The 20,182-nt window shown below is 44.0% G+C and overlaps 2 protein-coding genes across 2 annotated transcripts in view; one reads left to right on the plus strand and one right to left on the minus strand.

Moving 5' to 3' along the window:
• LOC311077688 (B-cell receptor CD22-like) overlaps positions 1 to 20,182 on the plus strand; it is a 271,893-nt gene that overhangs the window by 140,632 nt on the left and 111,079 nt on the right. The gene's annotated exons all lie outside the window — the stretch shown is intronic.
• On the minus strand, positions 5,758 to 10,960 carry LOC311078074 (uncharacterized protein). Its single transcript, XM_084106747.1, has 7 exons — positions 9,310 to 10,960; positions 8,859 to 9,188; positions 8,688 to 8,765; positions 7,749 to 7,865; positions 7,624 to 7,658; positions 7,379 to 7,501; positions 5,758 to 7,255 (listed from the first exon to the last, which is right to left on the minus strand). The coding sequence occupies exons 1-7, from the start codon at positions 9,347 to 9,349 to the stop codon at positions 6,953 to 6,955; spliced, it is 1,026 nt and encodes a 341-aa protein (XP_083962873.1). The 5' UTR covers positions 9,350 to 10,960; the 3' UTR covers positions 5,758 to 6,952.

The following is a 20,182-nucleotide window of genomic DNA, read 5'->3' on the forward strand; positions in this document are numbered from 1 at the left end:
GTGATCGAACACAGACTGAATGGGCCAGTAGCTAACACTGATGCTAACTGGCGCTCAAGGTCGAGCAGACAGCGGCACTCAGCTCAGAGCGCTGCCGAGCCCAGGACTCTGATAGTGGGGGACTCCATAATCAGAAACATTAGCAGCAGTGATACAACTACGTGCTGCCTTCCACAAGCAACAACTTCTGATATAAACAGGGAACTTCAGAACATTCTGATGAAACATAAGACTGCAAATCGACTCATCATACATGTGGGGAAGAATGATATTCATAAAGAGCAGTCAGAACTCCTTAAGAAGGATTTCAATGAACTTTTTGAAACACTTAAAAGACTGAAAGTTCAAACATTCATCAGTGGACCTCTCCCAGCAAGAGGAACAAACAGGTTTTCACGGTTGCTTGGGCTAAATACATGGCTGCAAAAAACCTGCAATATAAACGGAGTAAACTTCATTGACAATTTCAATCTTTTCTGGAGTCAGAGACAACTTTTTCATCGGGATGGCCATCACCCAAACAAACTTGGTTCAAGAGTGTTAAAGGACAATATCTACTTCTCCCTCAATCATCCTTCTGCAGTTTGTGCCAATCCACTAAATCTGAACGGCACACACACACCTGGACACAGTATGAATGACCACGGGACTTCACTTCAGCAGCAAAATGGACATGCGGTTGACATATCACACAAGGACAATGATAACACCACTCCGCCACAACAACCTCTGCTCACGGACACAATCTCAGCTGAGCCCTGCCCACAGAGAGACTTATCAGAACTGCTTGAAGATTCAGCACCCAAGGACGACTTCCCGGAAAACAGCCAGGGAAGCCAGGACAGCATATCACAACCTCCTATAACACCAGAGCAACAGCCCCTTTCACCAGACACGCTATCCCTCTCTCCAGCATCGCCACTACTGTGCTTCTCACAGAAAATGGAAGAACTGGTGCATGCTGGAACCAGACTATCCCACTCTTTTGCTGCGAGCCCCCAGATACCAACCAAAAAACGACAGGCACCATTACCACCCGCACCAAAGCCTGCGGGCCCAGCTCGCCCTCCCCCTCCTGTGAGAGCTCTTCGGCCTCTGCCACAACGCCAGGGCCCACACCCTCCTCCATCTACTCGAGGTGAACCAAAAACAACTGATACCAGCTCTCAGTGATGTGTTTTGGGTCCCCGCTCTGATAACAGTAACTTTCTCAAATGTTTACAGAACAAGCGGGAACCCAGTGTGCCTGTATCTTTCTCTATTGCTGTTTTATTACAAGATAGAAAATCTAAGGCCTTCAATAGCCGTGCAGCAAACCCAACTAATCTGGTGCCTATTACACGTCAAAGTAAGATTGATGTGGGGACAAAAAGTAAGACTGTTAAGTTAGCACTTTTAAACATTCGTTCACTTAAAAATAAATCACTTCTAGTCAACGATTTAATAACCACAAACAACCTGGATTTTATGCTTCTAAATGAAACCTGGCTAGAAGCCAGCTGCAGTGCAACAATCCTCAATGAAGCAGCCCCTCCAAACTTTACTTTTATGAGTGTCTGCAGAGCTGTTAAGAGAGGTGGGGGTCTAGCTGCTCTTTTTAAAGATATCTATCAATGTAAGCAAATATCATTTGGGAATTACCCTTCTTTCGAATATCTGGGTATTGTGTTGAAAGGTGCTCCACGCATTTTACTTATCATTATTTACAGGCCTCCAAAATACTCTCCAGCCTTCGCTGAGGACTTTACAGAACTGTTATCAACAATTACCTCAGAGTTTGACTGTTTTGCCATTGCAGGAGATTTTAACATTCACATAGATAGTGCAGAGAACAATATGGCAAAAGAAATCAAAACTGTTTTAAAAACTTTTGATCTGACTCAGCATATACATGGACCCACACACAATCGTGGACACACTCTAGATTTACTTATCAGTAAGGGTCTAAACATTTCATTAATTGTTATTAAAGTCCCACTCCGATCATATTTTGAGCTATTTTTAAACATTCTCAGTGGTCTTTAAATGATGATTATGCCGTTTTTAGCCAAAATCACAAAACCTGTGCCGTTTTCTGGGACTTTGCTTCAGCAGAGCGGCAGTAGCTCATTAGCAATTCGCCTCTGCGTTGTGGGCGGAGCCGTTGGCACGGAGACGACCCTCCCCCTCGTTCACGCCGCCGCCGACTTGAGCTTCCGAGAAAACGGAGGAGAATCTGATCATCGCCGTTGCTGGGTTTCCTATCATTATCGGATTAATTGCAGTTTAACCATCAGAGTGAAAGTTTATCATTTGCATGTGTTTTTAAGTCCTGCCAGTTTAACAGGGCGCGCTTGACAGGGCATATAAGAACGCAGAGAGAGAGAGAGAGAGAGAGCCTCGGCCGCGCGCGCGCACTCACTATTAATAATAATAAATAATAATGTGACCAAAACGGTTATACAAATGCTGTCATTATAAAAGGTTTCTAGTGTCAATGTATTGCTTGTTTATTTTGTTTACTTTTCATGGTGTGACACTTCTCTTCTCCCATGGTCGAACATAGAATGCTGCTACGTCAGAGCGGCCAAAGCGTCAACAAGCTTCCTCGTACTTTTTGACAAGCGTCCTTGACAGGGCGGCCAGAGCTTCTTTGCCGCTCAAGTCGGCGGCGGTGTGAACGTACAGTTAGCATTGCAACCCGCTACCGCACATAGGTGTTGATCCGCCATCGTCTTCTCTACTCCTCAGAACCTGAGCCACGCGGACGCGGGCGCGGGCGGGGGCGGGGGCGGAGGGGAGTATGAGCTTGTGGCACCGCCCAGTGGAGTTACTACGTCACAACTCCAGTCTATTTTAGCTGGCATTTTAGCGTCTGCTACTGATTCACAGCCATTTGAATGCAGAAATACTCAGAAATACAACTTTGAACTTATTTTTCTCAAGATATGTCCTCTAACATCAGAAAAATGCCACAAGAACATGTTAACACCTAGAAAAACATGATTTTCATCGGAGTGGGTCTTTAAGGATGTAGCACTGTCTGATCATTTCTGTATTTTCTTTGATATATTGATCTCTCCTGCCACTGAAGCTAGATCTGTGTCTGTCAAGAAGAGATGCTTAAATGAGAACACTAGTGTACTATTTATGAAGGCTATATCCTTAACACCAAGCATATCTGCAGACTCTGTTGATTTTCTCCTTGATTCTTTTAACTCAAAAGTTAAAAGTGTGATTGATGATATTGCTCCTGTGAAAGTCAGGAAGAAGAGTGGCAGACAAAAAGCACCTTGGAGAAACTCAACAGCAGTGCAAACTATGAAAAGACAATGCAGAAAAGCAGAGCGCATGTGGCGGAAGACTAAACTTGTAGTCCATTATAACATCTACAAAGACTGCATCCATGCTTTTAATATGGAACTAGGCAAAGCTAGACAGACTTTCTTCTCAAATATTATAAACAGTAATTTAAACAACGCACGCACTCTTTTTGCTGCTGTAGAGAGACTGACAAACCCTCCAAGCCAGATTCCCAGTGAAATGCTCTCAGACAACAAGTGCAGTGAGTTTGCCTCTTTCTTCTCTGAGAAAATCAGTAATATCAGAAAGGTGATCAGCACATCCTTGAGTTGCACTGAGGTCAGACAGATCAAACCACCTGAGAAATTAGTTACTATGTCTGATTTCAAAGAAATTGATGGCAAAATTTTGGAAGAAACTGTACAGCACCTTAAAACATCAACATGCGCTCTTGACACACTTCCCACATCATTTTTCAAAAGTGTGTTAAACAGTTTAGAAGCAGATATGCTAGAAGTGGTAAATGTCTCACTTCGCTCTGGGAGTTTTCCAAACTCCCTGAAAACTGCAGTTGTCAAGCCCCTCCTGAAAAAGAGCAATCTGGATAAGACCATATTAAGCAACTATAGACCGATCACACATCTTCCTTTCATAGGCAAGATCATTGAAAAAGTTGTCTTCAATCAGCTGAACAAATTCTTGAGCTTGAATGGATCCTTTGACAATTTTCAATCTGGTTTCCGACCGCACCACAGCACAGAGAGATAAAGATAATAAACGATATTCGCTTAAATACTGATTCAGGCAAATTATCAGTGCTGGTACTACTTGACCTTAGTGCTGCATTTGACACTGTCGATCATAACATACTTCTTGACAGGCTGGAAAACTGGGTGGGGCTTTCTGGGATAGTCCTAAAATGGTTCAGGTCATACTTAGATGGGAGAGGTTATTATGTGAGTATAGGAGATCATAAGTCTGAGTGGACATCCATGACATGCGGAGTCCCTCAAGGCTCAATTCTTGCGCCACTCCTGTTCAACCTGTATATGCTCCCAATGAGCCAAATAATGAGAAAGAACCAAATTGCTTACCACAGCTATGCAGACGACACACAGATCTACTTAGCCCTATCGCCTAACGATTACAGCCCCATTGATTCCCTGTGCCAATGCATTGATGAAGTCAACAGTTGGATGTGTCAAAACTTTCTTCAGTTAAACAAAGACAAAACTGAAATCATTGCGTTCGGAAACAAAGATGAAGTTCTCAAGGTGAACGCATACCTTCACTCTAGGGGTCAAACAACTAAAAATCAAGTCAGGAATCTCGGTGTGTCACTAGAGTCAGACCTTAGTTTCAGTAGTCATGTCAAAGCAATAACTAAATCAGCATACTATCATCTGAAAAATATTGCAAGAATTAGATGCTTTGTTTCCAGACAAGACTTAGAGAAACTTGTGCATGCTTTCATCACCAGCAGGGTGGATTATTGTAATGGCCTCCTCACTGGCCTTCCCAAAAAGACCATAAGACAGTTGCAACTCATACAGAACGCTGCCGCCAGGATTCTGAGCAGAACCAGAAAATATGAACATATCACACCAGTCTTCAGGTCTTTACACTGGCTCCCAGTTAAATTTAGGATTGATTTTAAAGTATTACTACTGGTATTTAAATCATTTAATGGCCTAGGACCTCAATACATTGCAGATATGCTCACTGAATATAAACCCAACAGATCACTCAGATCATTAGGATCATATCAGCTAGAAATACCAAGGGTTCACTCTAAGCATGGCGAGTCCGCTTTTAGCTATTATGCCAGCCGCAGCTGGAACCAGCTTCCAGAGGAGATCAGACGTGCTCCTACAGTAATCACATTCAAATCCAGACTCAAAACACATCTGTTTAGCTATGCATTTACTGAATGAGCACTGTGCCAATGTTCGTCCGACTGTTTGTACTGTATTTTATTCTATTTTTCTAAACTGTTTTAATTATTCTTATTTCTTTTATTATTTTCATTTCTTCTATGTAAAGCACTTTGAATTGCCATTGTGTATGAAATGTGCTTTATAAATAAACTTGCCTTGCCTTGCCTATTTCTAATACATTGTAACGCAGTGTGACAACATGCCCCGCCTGCACAGCTGGGATTTAAACCCTGCTAGTGTCTTCTGCTGGTTAGATCAGCATTAAATAACCATATCAACTGTTAAATAACAGATTGGAGATTAAAATAATATCAGATTTGTCTCCTTTAAAATAAACACCAAAAATAGAGATGAAAAATTAACACAAGTAAGAAATTAATATATGTTCAGGTGATATCTTCCAAAGATTTCTGAATTTTGGTGAATTTTTTTTCTCTATATAGTGTTAATATGGCAACTAGTACGTAAGTACACTAAGTTTTGTCATGCTAGCATGTCTGGAAGTATTTAAAATAAGCGTGTTACAACTAGCCCTGCGCTACGTTGTGCCCGCTCTCCCCTACATTAAGGTCGGGCCCCAGGCAAAATGAACCAAGGACGCCCTTCTATAATATATATTTTCGTTACCTAGATGAATAAGTACACAACATACAAAAAGTTTTCAAAACACATTCAACAGAACATAAGTTTATTTTTTTACAACATAATTTTTTTTTTTTTTTTACAAAACTTCAATCTTTTTAATAGAAAATACAATACAATACAATCTTCAAGATACAATCTTCATATTTATAACGGATTATCACCTTAAAAACCGTGACAGGAACAAGCAATGCTCCTACATATAGTTTATCAACTAATTCTGTCAACTCAACTAATTTAATGAAGAAGAGCTGCATAATGTCAGCTAAGTAAGTAAATGTATTGATTAGGGCTGGTTTGTTTAAAGGGGTGGTTCAGGATTTTGGACATCGGGCCTCATTTCCAAGTTAGCCTGGGTGTTATTTATCAGTGGAGACAGTTTCAACATTTTTCATCCAGTCCTTCCAGTTGCATAGTTCGCCGGTGCTAGGCTAGCGCGAGTCAACGGTATCTGCTAGCCTGCCATTAAAATCAGTCTTACCCACTCCACAGTACACCAAAAGCAAATCAATTATAATGCCAGACTATCAGTGTAAATGTCTGTTGAGAGAATAGTGTTAGAAATCCTATTGAGTTCATAAAATACATCATACAAAATAGTCTAAACAGACTTCTTAGCCACTAATTTTGCTTCTTGTGTGTATTGCCTCATAATCGCTGCTTGCTGCTATTTTTTACATTTTTATTAGCTTTATTGAACTGTAGATGAGGTACTAATTACAGAGAATATTGAATTTTGTGTAATTTTTAGATTTTATTTAAAAAAAATAAAATAAGTTGTTGGTTACTTTTCTGGTAAGTAATAATAAAAAAAAAAGTTAATATAAAGTTAAATAAATGTAGATTTTACTAGATTTTTACAGTCTTTTTCATGTATTCACAAACGCCGATTCATCCAATAATGAAACCGTGATGAATGAGACATTGATATTTTTTGTTCAAATTAATATATCTTTTAAATAGACCAAAGCAATGACCATTTTATCAGAACCTCTAGTCTGCATGTTATTTTGTTTTGTTGTCTGATGGTTTTTTTCTCCAGAATTGTGGGAGAATCACGATTTCCGGTTTACACAAAAAAATCGTGACTCTCAATTTATACAGAATTGTGGAGCTTTAAGCGGATCATCGTCTATTGTGAAGTTTGGTGGATGTGTTGCTGTTAGGTAGTTATAATCACCGGCTGTATCTGTCACCTGATTGGTTGAGTGGGTGTGACTGGGGTGTGAATCAGGCTGCTGATTGGTTCCTGATGTGTAAAGAGTAGAGACGTTTGTGAGGTAGTTGAGGTGTGATGCAGGCATCTGATTGGATGAAAATGCAGGCGTCTGATTGGATGAAAATGTTACCACGTTGAAGTCTGTGTTTGGAATCTCCTCAGACATGCGTTCATTCTGGAAAATAACACATAAGTCAATAATTTAACAGTTTACATAGTGTAATTATCTCTGTTGATCAATAAACACTCATTTAACATGTATGTCTGATCTTCTACAGGTAAAGATTTGAACACTCACCTCTGTATTGTAGTTGAGGTGTGATGCAGGCGTCTGATTGGATGAAAATGCAGGCGTCTGATTGGATGAAGATGTTACCACGTTGAAGTCTGTGTTTGGAATCTCCTCAGACATGCGTTCAGTCTGAAAAACACCACATAAATCAATAATGTAATAGTTTACATATGTAATTATCTCTGTTGATCAATGAACAATCATTTAACATGTATGTCTGATCTTCTACAGGTGAAGATTTGAACACTCACCTCTGTATTGTGCTGCATGTTTTGCTGAAATAAAGCTGCATGGAGCAAATCAAGTTGATTGGTATCAAATCAAATCAAATCAATTCAAACACAAAAAAATGGATATTTTAATAACAAACTGTTACCTGTCCTAGATTTCCTCTTCCTCTTTCTACAGATGATGAAGGTTCCAGAACACAGAGTCAGAACCAGCAGAACCAAACCCAGACCGCCAGCAACAGAAGCCAGATCTGAAGGCAACGCTAAACACATGATATTTACATGATGAAACACAAACTGATTCTGATTATACTGTTAAATAAACAGACATTAATCCTTTTGATTATTGTACTATAAAAGATATTGTAATATTGTAAATATACAGTTGTTATATTGTGTAACCGAAGTGAAACTGCAATGGTAAACCTCAACTCTTCAGTAGAAAACACTTCTCTTTATGGTTGATGTCAAACCAAATTAATCGGAAGCTGATATGTGCACCATTTTGTTTATACGGTAGATAAAATGTGTCTCAAAAATTTACAAACCAATTTAATTTCAAAGAGTGATCATGTGATCAATAAGGCTGCAGTTGCATTATGGGTAGTGTAGTTTGTGTGTTTGGCTGATAGAGTTCAACTGTAGTATTTCCTGGTGGGTGTTCAAATCTTTACCTGTAGAAGATCTGTAAAATGACACGTCAAACATTCAGTTGTTGTTCATTTGATTCAAGTGTTGAGGAACATCACAACCTCTAAATGTCGCAATTGTGGTTTATTTTTCACAGAAGTTGAAGCTTTGATGAAATTCAGTTTCCAAGTTGGTGTAAGTTTATGTAAGACACAAATTATCTTGTCAGAACGAGCTGGAAACACGTAATTACAGGAATTAAATCATGAACTTGAATGCAGCATCAGAATTGTGTTTAGAAGCTTTGATATCTCTGTATTCACTATAATCAGACTAACTATTAATATTTTGATGGAAGTTAAGTTCTGAAAAGTTCTGAAAACACAATAACTTCACATTAACAATATTTTCATCAACACACATGTGAGTACAGATGTCAGTGTGTGTGTGTGTACCTGTGCTGGTGTGTTCAGTGCTGCTATACAGACTAATGCTGGTTGTTGAGATCTGGACACGCGTCGTTGTCTCTGGAGCTGAGAAATGAAGAAAAGCCGTCACGCCATATTCATAAAACAATAAACATGAACGATGAAGCAGATTGGTGTTCAGTATTGAATATCAGGCACCTCTGTTCACAATAAGCTCCACTTGATGGTAGTTTGCATAGTCATGTCCAGATCTACATCCGTACGGTCCAGCATCTTCCATCTTCAGGAAACTGATGGTCACTGTAAATGATCTGGCCTTAGGATTATTCTTCAGTGAGAATCTGCCCTTGATCGCATAAGTCTCCATTCCGTCAGATTCTAGTATAAGGACACGTTCTCCGTAAAGTCCTCTGTAGAAGTACTTGTAACTGTAAGCATGTATAATTCCTTCTGGATAAGGGCAGGTAATGCTCACTCCTCGTCCCTCTGTTCCACTCACTGTAATGTTCTCAGACAGTGAACTGCTCACTACACACACACACACACACACACACACACACACACACACACTGCTTTACTCATGTACACTGATAACATACACCATAATATTAGATAATAAACACTTTTAGTAGAGATCTTCAGCTCTTACCCGTCAGCAGAAACACACAAACTATCAGTGGAAACTTCATTTCTTCATCAGTTCAGTTCAGAAAATCAGTCTGAAACTCTCAGTAGTTCCTCACACGACTCTCTGAAACTCAAACAGCAATAATACTGCTCTCATCTATATGTGGAGAGTAAAATAATATGTTTGTTGCTCATCTCACATGTCAAACTCTACTGTTTCTGTTCAGTGACTGTAGTTGTGTTCCGATTCAGAGCTTCATCTTGCTTTTCTTTTCTTTCTTTCTTTCTTTGTTTTCTTTTTTTCTTTGTGGACGCACCCTTCGAAAGCCGATTGCGTCACAGCTGCGCGACGAAGTCTGTCCCAATGTGAAGATCCTTCGAATGCGGCCTCTCTCTTCTTTAGTTTCTCTTTCTTCCCCGGACCGCGAAGGATAGAACAAATTAACCTTCTCAGCTTGACCTGTCCCGATTGCGCGCTGGTGTTCTGAAATATTCGGCGTCTGAGATCGTCTGTGTCACTGGGCGGAGCTTACATGAACATTCACGAGTGTCCTGTGTTATGTGTTAAGTGAACTCCCTAACTGTCACCCCAACCCCTTTTTTGACCCCCTTTTTTCCGATAAATGTTCGATAATGTTTATTCCCCAAAAGCGTAGCGAAACTCATTTGAACCGCGCGCCACACTGACCATTTATCCGCTCGACTCAAAGTCCAGACGGCAGCGCAGCGCGAGCTCACTAGAGCAGAGGCGTTTACTCTGATCGGTGTCAGTCACGAGATCCAGTGAGAAGCGCTTGAATTCAGCGAAGATCACAAATGTCTCAGTGATTTAAACCAGTTTAAAGGCAAATGAAACAGCGCTGACAAACAGGAGAAACACTGCGCGCAACGATGTCAGAAGGCTTTTCCGTCTACAAATTCCCATCATTTACCACGGATTTACTGTAACGTTAGCCTATAATATTAACTGCACCATGAAATGTGGGATAGCCTACATATTGAATTGTATTATATTATTAATGTAGACAATGTTTTAAAGGACTAATGGGATACAATGACAGTATTTAATAATGTATTTAGGCTACTGTTTTTCATACAAATAAATACCATAGAAAGCATAAAGTTACATTTTGCCATGATAGTGAGGCGCTATAGGCTATGCCTGGTTTTATCTGTGGTTATCATGATCTAAATGCATGATACTCGATGACCAATGGTTAATTTTAATAAAATTCAACAGTCAGAATATTACATTTTACCAAATAAAAATGAGATTGTTGCATTTTTTTAACAGATGTTACTGTTTTTGTTAATGAACATAAATTTAACAGTAAATCTGCATCCTAACTCAAGCTAATACTACTGTCAATTCACAGTCAAATATGCATTTCGAGACAAAACATGTAATATTAATATTGCAGCCTGCACTGCAAACTGTGCTGAAGATTCGTGCCATCAAAGTCAGGCAACACAAACCTGTTTCAAGACTTGAAACAAAATCCCCCATTAGCATATGCGGAAACTAAGAAATAAATTTTATATAGCAAATATAAATTACATTTATTTTGTTAAGGAAAAATTACAAATGCTTGAATGTTTTACCTCAGATTTGTGAAATGTTCACCTGTTTGGCAAGTGTTTGTCATGATATGTTCTGACAATAAAGAGTAGTTGAAAACCACAATTAACTCTCTGGTTTCTACAACTTTCACTTAGGAGCAAAAATCTGCCTTTAACCCTCTGAGGTCTAAGGGCATATATATTTTTTTTTTTTCACTTTTTCTTCGATTTTAAATATCTTATTAAATTCACCTTTTAAAGGCAAAATTTACATAACATAATCCCATGTTTTATATCAAAATGTGCAGAGAAAACCCAGCTCTCTTACTGATGAGCTCACCACTTGTCCGATACCCCTTTTCCACCAACAAGAACCGGGTGCTGGTTCAGAGCCAGAGCCAAAGCTGGTTCAGAGTTGGTTCGACTGACGAGCTTACTAAGAACCGGTTTGCCTTTCCACCGGCTAGAGAGCCACAACAGAGCCAGATCTTACGTCACTGTATACGTCTCATGTTGCCCAGCAACCGCTAGTGCGGTAGCGCCAAACACAAACACGCCAGGCTTGTTCGAGATGCATCGGCTTCTCGCAGATCGATCGCCGCATGACATCAAAGCACTGCGATAGCGATCTAAAAGCACAAGGAGTCGTATGCTCTCCAAACACTCCCGCAGCTCCGATCGGTCCTTGCCGCTCCGATGCATCTCGAACAAGCCATCAACAATAACGGACGTTGCAATACTATGGATGCTCATGGGTTTGCAAAAATACATCGGAATCCAACGCGTTCGTGCAGCTCGCCGTAACTTACATAGACGGATATTATAATCGAGCTGCTATTAGCTCGACTAGCTGCTATTTAAAAATGGCGGTCACAAGTTTCTATTCGTCTTGTTGGTCACGGTAACCCCGCCCCCAGCCCCTGACGCAAGCGGTTCTTTCTTGGCTCCGTTCTAGACCCTGCAATGATTTGGTGCTACTTAAGAACCAGTTTTACTGGTTCGGAGCTGGTGCTTTGGCGGTGGAAAAACAAAGAACCGATTTGAAACTAGGCTCTGGCTCCGAACCAGCACCAGCTCTGCCTTGGTGGAAAAGGGGTACTAGAGCATTGAAGAGAGAGATCATTGGCTCTAAAAGGTGAAAAATGTAAGTCCGATTTTTGAAATTCTTCAAATCTCTTGTGGAAACATACCATTGTTGAATGAATTTTGGTCCTTGAAATGGGTTTCCCAAAGTCTTAGGGTCACAAAAGTAGTGTAATATATGAATAAAATAGTAGTAATAATTGTCTAAAGTTACATTTTGAAAAATCGTTTTCTAGTAGCCTACAAGTTTTGTCTGTGACTAATCTTCACCAAATGTTAGAGGGACTGAGATAAAATAGGACTAAAATAACTTCCTACTACATATCAAGCTTTATTGGATGTGTGCAAATGAAAAAGTAGCATAACAACAGGTCTTTCTTTCAAGCAAAACGTTTACTTTGTGAAAAAAACTCACTACTAACAATATTCACAAAATGTACACATTTTCATGTTTTCAACTTTTCAACTTTTTTTTTCAAACCAAAGATGAACTATATATTAGAAATAACACAGAAACCCAGCACTATTTACAATATTTACACAATGTGCATGTTTTCATGTTTCAGTTTTTCAGCTGTCATGCCATGCTGCAAAACAGTTTCTGTCCAGCTGCATGCAAAGCACAACATCACACTCCCTGCATTTCCAAGGTGTGTCCTTTCTCTGGCCTTGGCTTTGGCAATGCTCACTCCTGCTGCAACCTGTGGTGGCTTTTGTGGAAGAATCTGCTGCATGAACGGCAATTAGCACAGGAATATGACCTGCAGGTACCGGGACCGGAGCAGTGTGGAGAGGCTTACCACAGAGTTCAACAGTCAGCTCCTCCATGAAAGCTCTGTGTGTCATGGGTGTTGTTTGCTGGGCCAGACAGAGTTCCTTGTGGAGGATGTAGCTGTTGGTGGTGGCAATGTCCAGAAAATGGTAAAACAGGTGTCTGTACCAGCGCATTGTTTTGTGTTGTGCAGAGTAATACTGAATGAGCTGGTCTGAATGATCAACTCCACCCATGTGTTCATTGTACTCCATAACTGGTGTGGGACAGGGGATATGAGGCACGATATGAGGAAGCACGATATGAGGAAAAGCTGCGATGTGCGATAACATTGTTTAATATTGCAATGACGATATGACTTGCGATAAATATTCAAATGTGAATGTTAGCTATACTGTTCCCATGTCTTTAATAGGTTCTTTGCAAACCTAAACATTGAATAGCCTATTCCCACTGAATAAAGAAATCAAATAGATCATTTTTGACATGCTTTTATTGAACAAATTACACATAAATGAGGCATTATAACTATAAGAAATTAACGTTCAATTTCCCCTGCTCCTTTTAAAATATTTTCTTGTAAACTCAACAAATCTTTGAATAAAACAAATGTGGGGAAAATAACTTTTATACTCAAATAAATAAATAGAAATAAAAATGGCCATTTAAAATAACTGTAATGGCTCATATTTATTCAGCGATTGGTGGGAAAAGGTCATCTGTACGGAATATCGTTGTGTACGGAACATGGTTAGTCTACATTACCTGTGTTTGTAACGCGTCATCTCTCCTAAATCCAAAATAATTCCACATAGGCTGAAGTGCTGTTCTTTTTCACCACAAGGTCTTCGTCAGCCACCACATTTTCCTCACTCTTCTCTCCTTCTTCCGCCATTGTATTTGATAACGGCACAGTGTCGCAACTAAATTGACACCTCACAAATCAATCTGAGCGTAGCTGACACTTCCTGGGGCTTCACCTGATTGGCCAAATAGCATGAATGCGCCAACCATGTGTTCAGGGCTAAACGTGATAGGTCAAACGTTTATTACATGCTCTTGGTGCATGTAATAAACTGCTTTCCCTTATTCATCGTGTCTGGCTGTCTGTTGCGATGTGTTCATCGCGCGAGTTCATATCAAGTTCATGAAAATTATATGTATCGTTCAGCCCTAGTGTGGAGCAGACTGATACTTCCCTCATGTCCATCCATTTCACATAGATGAGCCATCCCGGATCCATCTTATGGAGCCTCTTTCTGATTTCTTTGTGAGGGCGTTATTTGTGAGGGCAGTCCTTGCGGTTCTGTCACGGTGTGACAAAAATTAGAGAAAAGACTAAAGTCCTTGTGAATGCAGTGTTGTTGTGGAGACCTCCAGTGGACACCCGTCTCTGTTGCACTGCGAATCTGTTGCCATGGCAGCAAGGCCAATTGCCCGATTGACAGCAGGTGTGGAGTAATTACAGAGAGTGTTGTGAGAGGGACACGTATTCAGATGGGGCTTTAAAAATAGAGAGGAAGCAGACTGCTGGGTGGTTCTCCTCCTGTGAGATACTGTGTTTGTCGGCGGGTTGTTTTGTATTTGAGGCTGGGCTGTGAAGCGGGCGAAGATTGAAGCTGAGAAGTGGAAAGAAGAGAGTGAAGTATTTGTCAACGAAAACCCAAGGAATATCGTCAGCAGTGGGGAAGACGCAAAGTGATGAGTATCGGATTTGTTGTTTATATGCACTAACACTGAAGTGGTGTTGAGAGTTTGGAAAGTGTGTGGCACGAGTGAACTAGTACACCGAGTGAATTGTTGATCTGTCTCCAACTTTTGTCCGCTCCTCGCTGAATGTGACGATTGCTGCACCCGTCGTCTGCTGTCTCTGGAGAGAAGTTGAGCCCTTGCGAGAGACGAGAGTTGATCTGGTGGGAGAAAGATCGGTGGGTGAGTGCTGGCCCGAATGCACGGTGTGCGAGTGGAATGCAGTGCCTGAAGTGACGATTCACACGGTTTGTGTTATGTAATAGTAGTCTGCTGTGCACTCTCTCCTTACAGTCTTTCACCCGCTGTCTCCAAGGAAGGTTTTGATATATCAAGCGCCCAACTTACCATTTTGAGACAGCCCGGCTCTGTTAATGCTGAATGTTTTATATGCTGTTGAACTGTTAAACCCTGCTACATTGTTACAGTGTACAGCTGAAGTGGAGTGTCTCGCTTAAAGCATCCTCCTCGCCTGGTGGTTTCCACACGCCACCTAACGAAAGCCGCTGCCCTGTTTAGAACGAGAGAAGGTATTGCAGCTGAATGTTTCATCTACTGTTGAATGGTTAAATCCTGTTACATTGTTACAGTGTACAGCTGAAGTGGAGTGTCTCGCATAAAGCATTCTCCCCGCCTGGTGGTCTCCACATGCCCCTAAAGAAAGCTGCTGCCCTGTTCAGAACGAGAGAAGGTATTGCAGCTGAATGTTTCATCTACTGTTGAATGGTTAAATCCTGTTGCATTGTTACAGTGCACAGCTGAAGCGGAGCGTCTCGCTTAAAGCATCCTCCCCGCCTGGTGGTCTCCACACGCCCCTAACGAAAGCCGCTGCCCTGTTCAGAACGAGAGAAGGTATTGCAGCTGAATGTTTCATCTACTGTTGAATGGTTAAATCCTGTTACATTGTTACAGTGTACAGCTGAAGTGGAGTGTCTCGCTTAAAGCATCCTCCCCGCCTGGTGGTCTCCACACGCTCCTAACGAAAGCCGCTGCCCTGTTCAGAACGAGAGAAGGTATTGCAGCTGAATGTTTCATCTACTGTTGAATGGTTAAATCCTGTTGCATTGTTACAGTGCACAGCTGAAGCGGAGCGTCTCGCTTAAAGCATCCTCCCTGCCTGGTGGTCTCCACACGCTTCTATTGAAAGCCGTTGCCCTGTTCAGAACGAGAGAAGGTATTGCAGCTGAATGTTTCATCTACTGTTGAATGGTTAAATTCTGTTGCACTGCTACAGTGTACAGCTGAAGTGAAGTGACCTCCCCGCCTGGTGGTCTTTACACGCCCCATCGAAAGCTTCTGCTCTGTTCAGAAAGAGAGAAGGTATTTCAACTGAATGTTTCATATGCTGTCGAAGAGTTAAACCTTGCTACCTGGTTGCAGCGCACAGCCGAAGTGGAGTGTCTCGCTCAAAGTGACCTCCCCGCCGGGTGGTCTTCACATGCCCCATCGAAAGCTTCTGCCCTGTTCAGAAAGAGAGAAGGTATTTCAACTGAATGTTTCATCTGCTGTCGAATAGTTAAACCCTGCTACCTGGTTACAGCGCACAGCCGAAGTGGAGTGTCTCGCTCAAAGTGTCCTCCCCGCCTGGTGGTCTTCACACGCCCCATCGAAAGCTTCTGCCCTGTTCAGAAAGAGAGAAGGTATTTCAACTGAATGTTTCATCTGCTGTCGAATAGTTAAACCCTGCTACCTCGTTACAGCGCACAGCCGAAGTGGAGTGTCTCGCTCAAAGTGTCCTCCCCGCCTGGTGGTCTCCACATGCCCCATTGAAGGCCTCTGCCCTGTTCAGAAAGAGAGAAGGTATTTCAACTGAATGTTTCATATGCTGTTGAAGAGTTAAACCCTGCTACCCGGTTACAGCGCACAGCCGAAGTGGAGTGTCTCGCTCAAAGTGTCCTCCCCGCCTGGTGGTCTTCACATGCCCCATTGAAGGCCTCCGCCCTGTTCAGAAAGAGAGAAGGTATCACTGTCGAGCACTTGTATACTGCTGAACCGTTGAACCCTGTTGTATTGTTGCAGTACACAGCTGAAGGGGAGCGTCTTGCTTAAAGTGTTCTTCTGCCTGGTGGCTCTCCATGCCTACGTTGCAAGCCGCTGCCCCTGTCGAGAAGGAAAAGGAATAGCTGCAGCACGTGCCTCGATCGAAGTGTCTTCCTGTTGTCCAAGGTTTCCTCACGTCCCGGCTTAAGGCCCCCGTTCTAACTGGTCCGGCATAAAGGACATCTACCGGGATATACTTACCTGTTTCTCCTCCTGGCCCGGTCCGCTCGCCATCTGTGTCCCTGTGCTTCGTCCGAGTCTGAGGCAACCGCTCCCTGGGTACTTACCTTTGGGGCAGCATCCGGGACTTGTTCCACTCCCGCCCATGAATACTTACCTGGTTCCAGTTCGAATGGGGTCCGTATAACCACGACTTCCTCTTGAGTCCTGTAAAGAGTACTTACCCAGTGACCTACCTAGACGGTGTGAGTTTCCCCTCTGATCCCTCTCCAACGAGCTGCAGGGCCGCCACGATCGTTCTCCCCTCTACGGTCCAGGGGGCCATCGAATTCCCTCTGGTGACAAGAAAGAAGATTTTAATTAGGATTTTCAAATTACTGCTCTTAACTTAATAAAGAAATTTGTTATTCCTTTATTCCCTTGTCTGTCTGGTCCTTGACACGTTCCTCGAGGTGGTACCCGGTTTCCAGGGGTGGATGCAGTCTGGTTTGGCCCACCCCGACCTGTGACAGAACTTGGCGTAGTCGGCAGGGTTACCACCTCGAGTGGAGCGATCAAGGACCTAAATGGCAGAAGAAGAAGAGCCAGTGGCCCGACAGCCGGTTATGCCTTTCTTTATGGGGGCCCCGTGGGCCCAGAAGTACGGAGGTCCGGGGTCAGAATTGAGCCTGTCAGCATGGAAGACCCAGGTTGAATACCTGGCAGGGCTCCAAGGGCTAAATGCCCTTCAGAAGGTACAGTTCGTGTTAAATTCGTTGGAGGGAGAAGCAAGAAGAGAAGTACAGGCAGCGCCGGAAGCAACCCGAACCACAGTCCGAGCCATCTTTGATTTCCTCACGGTACAATACGGAGACACCACCCCGGTAGCTGTCCTGAGAACACAATTCTTTAATTGTAGGCAAGGGCCTCGACAAACTGTTCGGCCATTCGCGTTGCAACTGAGGGAACAGTTTACCAGGCTAAAGGGAAGACAGGATCACGGCCTGGGGGACGAGGAAACCCTATTGCGAGATCAGTTTCTGTTAGGATTACGGGAGGGTCCCGTGCGTCAGAGTTTGCGGGTGCAACTGAGACGGAATCCTGACCTCACGTTCGAAGAGCTGCGGCGAGAGGCTCAAGCCCTCGAGCGTGACCACACCGAAGGTGTGGATCCCCCCAGCTGTCTGGCTGCGAACGCTGTCAGTGGGCCTTCGGCCCCTGTTACTTCCGATTGGAAGCATGCCCTCCGGGAAGAATTGAAAAGGGATATCCGTGAGCAAATGTCTGATCTGTCTAAGTCTGTCGTCGAGGAACTCCGTCGAGAACGCCTCCATTCATTACCCTCACCGCGGGAGCGAGCCTACTCTGACGGGAGTCGCCCTCCTGGTTAACTCTGCGAGGGGCCAATGGTCTCGACATCCCGTACGTGGGATATGTGGTGACAGACCTAGAAATTCATGGCATGGTTGTACCCCAGAAGGGAGTGGTGGTGGTTCGCGACGCATGCCTGGGGTCTTATCGCGCCCTGCTGGGCATGAATGTCATTTCCGAATGCTGGGAGGGGCTGTTCCAGAGCAGGCCGGCCCGAGCAACTGCGACACCTGAGGGCAGAGAATGGGATCGCATTAGAGCTGACTGTCGCCGAGTTTGCCTGACTGAACAGCAGGGGGACCGGGAGAGCACTGGAAGAGTGGCTTGCCGCTATGCTTTGTCCATCCCGGCTCGAAGCGAGGCGATGGTTTGGGTCAGGGTGCCCCCTAGACTTTACCACCCGGAAGAGTGGGTGCTGGTGGAACCGTACAACGATGGTCCTAAGGTGGAGGTGGCCAGAGGACTGGCATCTGCCCAAGGAGGCCGAATCCGGGTGAGAGTCTGGAACACGAACCCTTTCCCGATCCAACTGCATCGTCATCAGTGTCTAGCCCGAGTTACCTCGGTGAAACCCCAGCAAGTGCAAGAGCCAGGAGGAGTCAAGTTCAGCCAAGTAGGCCCAACCGTAGTGGAGGTTGCTTTGGCGCAGACGGGGATGCACAGAAGAGAGGCTGGAGGAGGACTGCCGGCCCACCTCGGAGGTGAGTCCCTACGGGGAGAGGGGCTGGAGGAGGATCAGATAAGACGGCTCAAGGCTTTTCTATCAAAATGGCCACAGTTGTTTTCCACCCATGACGAGGACTATGGGTGTACTAACATCGTAAAACATCAAATTCCCACCGGAGAAGCCACGCCTAGTAGAGAGCGCTACCGACCGGTACCCCCGACATTATACTCTGAGGTTCGTGCTCTTCTGCGAGGGATGCTGGACAAAGGGATCATCCGCGAGAGCAGCAGCCCTTGGGCGGCCCCGATTGTTCTGGTGAGGAAGAAGACAGGCGCATGGAGATTCTGTGTGGATTATCGGAGGTTGAACCGAGTGACGAAGCGGGATGCTTTTCCATTGCCTCGAGTCGAGGATTCCCTTACAAGTCTCACACGGGCGGCCTGGTATTCCACACTAGACTTGGCGAGCGGATACTGGCAGGTACAGGTGGACGAGCGGGACCGGGAGAAGACGGCCTTCACGACTCCCTTTGGGTTATACGAGTGGGACCGGATGCCGTTCGGCCTCTGCAACGCCCCTGCCACGTTCCAACGGCTAATGCAGCGCTGTCTAGGGGGCCAGCTGATGGATACCACTCTTGTGTACCTGGATGACGTGATTATCTATTCCTCCGACTTTGAGTCTCACCTTCAGCACCTTGAGCAGGTGTTCCGCTCTCTTGAGAAATACGGGCTGAAGCTCCAACCGGATAAATGCCAACTTTTCCGGAAGGAGGTCAAGTTCCTGGGCCATATCGTGAGCGCTGCAGGAATCGCTGTGGACCCAGAGAAGGTGTCGGCTGTGCAGGGGTGGGCTGCCCCAAAGACCGTGCGCCAGGTCCGATCTTTCCTCGGCTTCGTAGGGTACTACAGGCGATTCATTAAAGATTTCTCTAAGATCGCCAAACCCATGAACCAGCTGCTGGGTGGAACAGGACACGCCAGGGGCCGAGGGTCCCCGGCGATTCAGTGGGATCCGGCATGCGAGACCGCCTTCCAGAGGCTCAAGCAGGAGTTATTACAAGCACCCATTCTGGCATACGCTGACTTCACACAGCCCTTCATTCTTTACACTGATGCTAGCCATCTGGGCTTGGGGGCTGTCTTAGCTCAGAAACAACAGGAGGAGGAGAGAGTTATTGCTTATGCTAGTCGGAGTTTACATCCCGCGGAGAGGAACGATGCCAACTATAGTTCCTTCAAGCTCGAGTTACTGGCCATGAAGTGGGCGCTCAGTGAGAAGTTCAAAGACTATCTATGGGGAGCAAAGGTAACCGTGGTGACCGACAACAATCCGCTGGTACACCTGCAAACCGCCAAGCTGGGGGCGGTGGAACAGAGGTGGGCGGCGCAATTGGCCAACTTTGATTATCAGCTCCAGTACCGGCCAGGAAGGGAACATACCAACGCTGACGTGCTGTCTAGGTGGCCTGAAGGAGGGCCGGAAGATCCGAGA

This window comes from Abramis brama (genome assembly GCF_963993115.1).
Source record: "Abramis brama genome assembly, chromosome: 2".
In the NCBI taxonomy this organism is placed as follows: domain Eukaryota; kingdom Metazoa; phylum Chordata; class Actinopteri; order Cypriniformes; family Leuciscidae; genus Abramis; species Abramis brama.